Source organism: Colobus angolensis, unplaced genomic scaffold (genome assembly GCF_000951035.1).
Source record: "Colobus angolensis palliatus isolate OR3802 unplaced genomic scaffold, Cang.pa_1.0 Scaffold142, whole genome shotgun sequence".
Lineage (NCBI taxonomy): Eukaryota > Metazoa > Chordata > Mammalia > Primates > Cercopithecidae > Colobus > Colobus angolensis.
The window spans coordinates 5693183-5702501 of record NW_012114511.1 but is presented as its reverse complement, the minus strand read 5'-3'; the positions used below and the strand labels follow the sequence as shown (position 1 = coordinate 5702501).

At 36.2% G+C, this 9319-nt stretch overlaps 1 protein-coding gene across 3 annotated transcripts in view; it reads left to right on the top strand.

Moving 5' to 3' along the window:
* The window catches only part of PFDN1 (prefoldin subunit 1), a 62106-nt gene that overhangs the window by 944 nt on the left and 51843 nt on the right, over window positions 1-9319 (top strand). For all 3 annotated transcript variants that reach the window (XM_011935345.1, XM_011935346.1, XM_011935347.1), the window contains exon 2: window positions 1689-1855. In XM_011935345.1, coding sequence (XP_011790735.1) covers window positions 1689-1855 — 167 coding nt within the window. The remainder of the gene's footprint in view (window positions 1-1688; window positions 1856-9319) is intronic.

Genomic DNA, 9319 nt, shown 5'->3' with positions numbered 1-9319 from the left:
ACCACGCCCGGCTAATTTTTTGTATTTTTGGTAGAGACGGCATTTCACTGTGTTAGCCAGGATGGTCTCGATCTCCTGACCTCGTGATCTGCCCGCCTCGGCTTCCCAAAGTGCTGGGATTACAGGCGTGAGCCACCGCGTCCGGCTACCTCACACTTTTTTGACCACTATTTTGGGTTCTTCAGATGAGCAACATCTTAGTTAAGACTGCCTCTCTGGTCAACTTGTGCAAAGGAAATAGGGCAGCCGAAATAGCTGTTGCTTCCAACAAATGAAGCTTTTATTACGGTTCTGAGGATATTATGTGTTTGTGTCCTGCTTTTGTTCTTGTTTTGAATCTTGTAAATTTAGCTCTTAGGTGGAGTTCTCTCATCTTTAACAGTATACTAGCTCATCTTTAACGGTATACTAGCTTCCTTAGCAAGCTGTACAGAGCAGTCAGATAATACCTGGAATTTTACATTTCAAAACAAAATTGTTCATTCTAAAAATTTACCTTTTTTTAATTAAAAGTACCGATTTAAATCAGAGTTTAGTGAATGGATTTTCCTCCTGGTACTTTTGAATTTGTTGCTACATTTGAAAAATGTGGACAGTGAATGCAAACTAAGAAAATGATTACAAACTTAAACTGAATAATTTTGACAAATGATTAATTTAAAAACTTTAAAGGTTTTATCTTCTAATGTTGTTACAGGGTCCTTTTTTTGGGTGGAGACAAATAGAACATTTCTGGCCCCTCCCCTTCTCCAAAGTAAATCTTTCAAAATCTTACTAGTAGGTGAAAACAAGGTCACAATAAAAATTATGTAGTAACCTTTGCTGTACATTGCAGTCACAAATGTTATTATTAAGGCACAAATTTGAGAGCATGTGAAAGTCATTCCAGGCACTTCAACAAGAGTATCCAAGAACTGTTTATCTTCCAGTTAAGTGAGTGTACTCAAGGGTCAAATTTGGCCTGATGCAATTATTTTGCCAGTGCTTTGCATTTTTTCTATCTTTTTTGGTCTTCCTCTTAAATATGTTCATAGTATGAATATTACTATAAACAATGGAATGGAAAGATTGCTGAAGTAAGGGGTTAGAAGAAACGTCTTTAAATACACCTTCCTTTCCCTCTAATAGTTGTTCAACCTTGTGCAAGCCACTTTTATCTCTTAACTCATTTAGTTACTTAATTTGTAAATTGTGGATGATGAATCTGCCAATGCTAACTCATGGCATTATTGAGAGGCATAAATTAGATATTTATTATATTTCCTCATTCTTATATTAATATTCCCATATTAATATTTCAAACTAATGTGAGAAAGTGCTTTGAAACCTAATTGTGCAATACAAATGTAGTGAGTTATTACTTTTATGGTTCTTGTTTTGAATCTCTGGGTTTCATCCTTGACTATTGCATTTATTTCTTTTACTACTCCTTGAATACTTGCTACTTAATATGGTTATTATTTAATGTGCATTTGTTTTACTTCACACTGATTGTATCTTCTGATGATTGTAAATTCAGTATTTAGTATGGTGACTTGATCGTTTACAGTTATGTTGACTTACTGATATTTGGTAAATTTCACAACTTTGTCTCTGGCTAGCATGTTTTGTTTTAATATATTTGGATTTGACATAAATGTTTCCTGTAAAATATTTAACCTACTAAATCATGGACTTGTTTTTATTAGGCCTTCACAGAGCTTCAAGCCAAAGTTATTGACACTCAACAGAAGGTGAAGCTCGCAGATATACAGATTGAACAGCTAAACAGAACGAAAAAGCATGCACATCTTACAGATACAGAGATCATGACTTTGGTAGATGAGACTAACATGTATGAAGGTGTAGGAAGAATGTAAGTAAAATGTGTCTTTGATGGAGTTATTTTGGGAGTGCTTTTGTCCAAATTAAATAGAATGTGTTCGTCTTAAACTTGGGTTAGGCCAGGCGTAGTAGTTCATGCCTGTAATCCCGGCACTTTGGGAGGCCATGGTGGGTGGATCACTTGAGGGCAGCTTGGCCAATATGGTGAAACCCTGTGTCTACCACAAATAAAAAGATTAGCGGAGCATGGTGGTACTTGCCTATAGTCTCAGCTACTTGGGAGACTGAAGCAGGAGAGTCACTTGAACCCCGGAGGTGTGTGCCCACTGCACACCAGCCTGGGCAACAGAGCTGGACTCCGTCTCAAACAAAACAAAAAAAACCCCTCAGTTTAAAGTATCTTTTTTTTTTTTTTTGAGATGGAGTCTCGCTATATCACCCAGGCTGGAGTGCAATGGCCCGATCTTGGCTCACTGCAACCTCTGTCTCCCGGGTTCAAGCGATTCGCTTGCTTCAACCTCCTGAGTAGCTGGGATTACAGGCGTGCCCCACCACATCCGGCTAATTTTTGTATTTTTAGTAGACAGGATTTTACCATATTGACCAGGATGGTCTCCAACTCCTGACCTCGTGATCCGCCCACCTCAGCCTCCTGAAGTGCTGGATTACAGGTGTGAGCCACCACGCCCGAAGGGTTAAAGTATCTTAGAATTAACTTTGAAGATTGTCCAATTAAATGCTTTCTTTTTTTAAAATGAGGAGCTGAACTTCAGGTGCATTAATTAAAGTGTTTAATTTTAGACTTCAAAGTCCTTTTTTTTTTTTGATACAGAGTCTTGCTCTGTTGCCAGGCTGGAGTGCAGTGGTGTGATCCTGGCGCACTGCAGCCTCCACCTCCTGGGTTCAAGCAATTCTGCCTCAGCCTCCTGAGTAGCTTGGACTACAGGCGCGTGTTACCGTGCCCAGCTAATTTTTGTATTTTTAGTAGAAATGGGGTTTTACCGTGTTGGCCAGGATGGTCTCAATCTCTTGACCTCTTGATCTGCCTGCCTTGGCCTCCCAAAGTGTTGGGATTACAGGCGTGAGCCACCGTCCCTGGCCTTGAAGTACTTTTTTTTTTTTTTTGAGACGGAGTCTCGCTCTGTCACCGGGGCTGGAGTGCTGTGGCCGGATCTCAGCTCACTGCAAGCTCAGCCTCCCGGGGTTCACGCCATTCTCCTGCCTCAGCCTCCCCGGTAGCTGGGACTACAGGCGCCGCTACCTCGCCCGGCTAGTTTTTTGTAGTTTTTAGTAGAGACGGGGTTTCACCGTGTTAGCCAGGATGGTCTCCATCTCCTGACCTCGTGATCCGCCCCTCTCGGCCTCCCAAAGTGCTGGGATTACAGGCTTGAGCGACCGCGCCCGGCCGAAGTACATTTCTTAAGTGCTTACTTTCCTGTTCTGTCTATGATTACGTACTTAAGTGTGTAAGTTCAGTAATAAAAATGATTTATCATGGAAAATGTTTATAGCGATATTATATTGTATGTGAAGAAGATTTGTTTAAGTAGGTGCAGTTTTAACCTCCTCTTCCCTACTTAATTTGTTAGGAGTGATACAAATCGTAAATCTTTCCGATATCTGCTCAGTGTTATAAAATAAAAATAAAGATTCAATTGTCATTTAAATACACTCATTCTGGCCAGGCGTGGTGGCTCATGCCTGTAATCTCAGCACTTTGGGAGGCCAAGGTGGGTGGATCCCCTGAGGTTAGGGGTTTGAGACCAGCCTGGCCAACATGGTGAAACCCCATCTCTACTAAAAATACAAAAATTCGCGAGGCGTGGTGGCGCACACCTGTAATCACAGTTACTCATGAGGCTGAGGCAGGAGAACCGCTCGAAACTGGGAGGTGGAGGTTGCAGTGAGCCGAGATTGCACCATTGCACTCCAGCCTGGGCAACAAGAGTGAAACTCTGCCTCAAAAAAATAAAAAATAAAAAATACACTCACTCTAAGTGTCATGCGTTGTTCTGGTGGGAGGACAACTCACATGTGAGAAATCTAGTAAATTATTTTACTTTTGTTTGTTCTAATTAATACACAATTAACTTCATACATTTCACTTTTTTTCCTTTTAAAAGCATATTACCCTTGTGAGAGAGAACAGGTCTGCTTCCTATTCTTTAAGCAGAAAAGAAGGAATGGAAAAGCCCTTAAGTACAGGTCACATTCCACTACAGTGAGCTAAAAGGAGAAGACAGATTTTTTTTTTTTAAGCTGGGGAGGTACAGGAGGAGGGTTTTTCTGGAATTTGGTCTTTGAGTATTACTTAGTAAGTAGACCATTACTTCAGGTTTGGAGATCTTTTAGTTAGAATGGAATTTGACCTCAGTCATGGGATGACTTGTTTTGTGATTGATTTGAAGAAAGAATAACATGTGCAAAATTTAATAATGGCTTTGGAATGACATCATGAGAAGTAGACCCTGCTCATCACTGACTAATCCATATTTTTTTGGTTCAGAATTAGATTATGTTAAATTGTTCATCTGATTTGCTTTCTCAGAATGAATAATATAGCACAAGTAAATTTCATGTCCAAGCTTATTTCATTTTAGCTTAAGAGGATAAGGATCCCAATTTGAGAGTTTGTTACTGGGACACAAAAGAATTGGGATGAGAACAAAGTAGAACCCTCGAATATGTGTCTGTGTAGTATGAAATGCATTGTTGGCATTCACTACAGGATAATTTTATCCTTAATGTGAATATCCTTAGGTCTTAAAACAGTAATGCCAGCTTTATTAAAATGTTGTACTTGGATTTCACATCACTGCACTAGCCTTCGTTTGCAATAGCTGAAGAATTCCTTTTTCAAAATAGAAACACCGTTTCACTCCCTTTGGGCCTTTGAGCTACAGTGAAATTTTAATTTTTAATTAGAATAGTTTCATTTATTAAACGTTCTGCAGAAGTGTTAGGAGAGTTGTTTTTTGTACGTATTGTCCAAAGTGCTACAGATAGGTTGTTTTCCATACAAAGAATTTTAGAGTTTAAAGGCTAGGATATGAATTAATTAATGGTAGAATGGTATTATTTCCAGAAGGTTTATTTCATGTAAATTATGTTTCTTAAAAGAAGTGTGGAGTTTTAAATGTTTGAATAAAGTTGAGCTTCTACGTGATTTCAGACTTCTGTTTTAAATTTGACTTTTGTGCTGTCTGCATCTCACCGGGAGTATGAGTTTGACCCTGCATTGTAGGGGCATGTAAGGTGAATAGCGTTTGTTGTTTGGCTAGCGTATTAGTGCCCTGAGAGGAAGAAAAGACTTGCTGAGTATTAGTCTGGTCATGAGGATGTTCTCTTTCTTGATGCTAAACCTGAAATATCTATTTCTGAATTTATAGTCTTGAGTAATTTTGGGTATCATTGTGATTCACTTCTTTAATTCTAGTCTTTACCTTAATTTGTTTTTTTCTTTTCCTTTTTGAGTGTTATTTGGGAATTCTGATTAGAATATTACTTTTTTCCAAAGTTTCATTTTAAAACCACAGATAATAAAATCCAAAACTTCATTTTTCTTTTAGAACCTGTGGTGGATTTTCCCATTGCTGAAATTCGGGTCTCATTGCTTCTTGCCTGGACTTTTATGATAGCATCTTAACTGTTCTTTCTTCCTGCCTTCATTCTGTCTGTCCAAATCCATTCTTCACTTATCTGCCAGAATTAATCATGTTAATATTCTTCATAAAATCCTTTGTTCATCCTCTGTTGTTCACAGGATAAAATCTAAACTTGTTGACCTTGCATTCATGGTTATTCATAATCTGTTCTTAATTTACCCTTTGCCTCAGGTCCCACCACTTTCTTTTTTCGGGGTTAGGATAGCATGTATATTTCATCTCATGGACCTACCTTCTACTAGTTTGTGTTATGTGTTGAGAAGAATTTTGAGATGTCAAATGGGTTTTAAACATGCTTTAATTGATTAGTGATGTCAGTTACACAGTGAGGGTAGAAGAGTAGTAGCACATGTACCAGAAATTGTTATCCTACCCTTGCCACATAGGTTTCCTCACACATGTTATGTTTTTGTGCTTTTTTGCTTTTGCTCAGTCTTTGGAGAATAACATTGTGCTTGGCTAGCAATATTCCTTTTTTACTTGTGAAATTCTCATCCTTCAAAACATAGCTTCACTCTTACTTTGCCTCTGAAGATTTTTCCAGCCCCTGGGGCAGACTCATTCACTCTTTCCTTGGTGATAGCAGGGCTTTTGTTCCTATAGCTAGTAAAGCACATTGAGTGTGTAGGTGTGTTTAAATGGGTCAGTCTTCCCAACCAGATTGTCAGCTCTGGGAGACCATATATATATATTATCTTTGTTTCCTCATTCTCAGTATAATGTCTGGCACAAAATAGCTGTTAAATGTATATTGATTTGAATTGAATCTTACTCTTTTTTCTTGCCTAAAATAACTATTTTCTTTTGGTTTCTTAGAAAAAAAGTATTTTAGAAAGTATCAGACACTTAAGAATGAGTTTATTATCCTATTTTAATATATGATCCATGTAAGATGAAATTATAAAAGTAACATATTTTGACTAAGGTCAAAAAAATTATATCTGCCCAAAATCACGTCCTCTGATCTGACAGGATTAATTCTTTATTAAATATATTGAGAAGGTTGTCTAATTCTAAATACCAGCCAGTTGAAGAGATACTGAGAACTGAAAATACAGAAAACTGAAAGCTTCAAGATTATGCTTGAGGGTAGTATAATCCTTAGAGAATAAAGGCTATTTTATGCATAATAATATCAATATATTTTTATCCATTTTACCTTCCTCATCTTCGCATAGAATGTAAGTCAGAGGTTTTTTTTTAGGGTATGTATTTAGTAAACAAATCATTGCAGGCCCAGATATCTTTCATTTCATAAGTATGGACACATTTTGTAGTGTTAAATACCTCTTATATATGGCTATTTTTGGTTTAAAACAAGGAAAGTCAAGTTACAGGATAAGAGATGATGAATTGCTATATACTGTAAGCTCTGAGTATTTGTTGCTCAAAGCTATATTCCATCCAGTCTTTTGGCATGTTGCCAGCACATTTTAGTTCTCTTACTTCATGTTCTTTAGAGAGGCTGTTATGTAGCCTGATACTACTACCACCAATTTCTGGTTTTGCTACTTAAGCTGTTTGTGAGCTGACCTCACCATACTGCTTTGAGAACTATGATGAAAGTTACAACTGGGGAATGATCTGTCTGAATATTTGGAAGTGTTTGTCTTTGCATCTTTCTAGCATGCAAGGAGAGAATAGACAAATCTCAAATGTTATGTGAATATTTCTTGTATATATTTTTCATGGATAAAAATGTTTATAATTGCTTGTGTGGGGGTTTTCTTCCTTTTCTGCCTTGCATGGTAGAGGATAGGAGTATTTTAAAAATAAAAATTACATTTGAAAGTGCACATAAATGACATTTGACCATACTAGTGTTTGAAAGGACCATCATTAGAATAAATGTCAAACTTATTTTTATGAACAATAAGTATGATCCTAACCCTGATTTGATGTCAGATCTATTATTTGAACATCCTTTTTGCTTCAGCATTACATAAATAACACTTCTTTTTTCCAAAAGAGACAAATTAACTTTTTTTTTGATATAAGAGGAACTTGAGTAGATTAGCCTTTAAAAAGAACAATTAGTACCTTTTTAAAACTTGAACCTAACTAAAAATAACTTTGTACCATATTTAAACTAATTTAGAGGTATGCTACCATTATGTGGGTATTTTTTACATTTAAGGAACTAAGAATGAACAATGGTATAAATCTGCCAACTAGATAAGTGTCTAGCAATGCAAAAATTTCTGTTTGGGAGCGGTGTTACTATTTCTACTTGTTGAAGTAATTTAATGGTTGATCTCTAATGGTAGAAAGATCCAGAAATGTAGAACTTAAGATACATGTGGCATGAGTAGAAAGTGAAACAGTAGGTGTATTCCTGATAGGTAACAAATTAAAAAAAAAATCTAAATAGTTAAGCAGTTTTTCAGCTGTTTAGGTTGTAGAAATCGGAACTCTTTATGACAGCTTGGCTGAACTGCCCTTTGTTTAAAATGTTATGTTGGTTTTGTTGTGATTGTACTTGTTAGTTTGGGTGTTGACCTATAATTTGAATCGTGGCATTTAGTAAAGGTGGGATGAAATATTTGCAGCTTCCCTTAGTTATGTTAAATATTAATAGGGGTATGCTCATGCTGCTTCAAGTTTTGCAACCCTTTTACAATTTCATGTAGCTGTAGAGTTGGTCTTCCAGTCAATCTGAGGTAATTTTAAAACTGAAGAAATGGTCATACTATATTTTATTACCAAGAGATTAGGAAAATGAAATTTTACAAATCTTAGTATAGTAAATATTATTGATATTGTTGATAAATACTGTTGATACTATAGTAAAAATAGTTTATATTGTTGCTCTCAGCAGAATCAAGTTTGGATATTTTATTTAGTGCATACTACGGGAAAAAAATAATGTGTGAGATTACTTTTGGTGTGAGAGTCACATTGCAAATGCAAATTTATAAATTCCTTTCATACCCTCTTTAAAGGTATTAATCTGTATTTTAGAGAAAGTGAAGCAAAGATAGTTGTCAAAAGTAAGATGAGATTATTTTTTAGATTAAAAAATTTTTTTTAGATTTTACTTAAAGGAAGAGAAGTTCTTGGTGTTCAGCTGCTTTTACTAATAGAACATGACCCACCCTTCTTGTGTTTTTATACAGAGCCATTTAAAGTCATGGCTTTCATTGCCCAGAGTTCTAAGGGAAAACAACAACAACTTTTCCTGTTGTGCAGGGAAAAATGACTTCAGTTTTGTTGACGTTGAATATGTATATAACCCCAGATGGGCACACTCTCCTCTTACATAGATTTAGTACTCTGGGGAGAGGAGATTTTTAAGTAATATTCTTAATTTCCTTAAGTTGTCAGTGATTTAAAAGCTTGATGTTCGTTTTTAAGTAATATTCTTAATTTCCTTAAGTTGTCAGTGATTTAAAAACTTGATGTTCATTATAACTCTGCTCTACTGCTGTCTAGAATAACGTCACTGTTTTTGTGCCAGAGGGAGTTAACAAACATTTGCGTAAGAATTACATAGTCCTGTTTCTTCTGCAGATGAGTACTTTTTAATAATTCTTTCCCTGCTTCCCCTCCCATATGCCCCAGAGTCTAAAGATTCTCACCAAAACACAGGAAATTAATTTTGAAAATGTTATGTTAATTAGATGTCTATTGTTAAAAAAGGGAAAAGAAGTCCGTTATCTTGGAGAGTACAAACATACTAAAATAAACTTGTTATGGGGTTACTTATTTTAGGCTTTGGACCTGTTTTAAAAACATAAATGTAATTGATTCATTTAGCTACTTGGTGGACTTTGCTTGCTTCTGCATTTCCTGACATCAAAAGACCTGGCCTTTTTTTTTTTTTTTTTTTT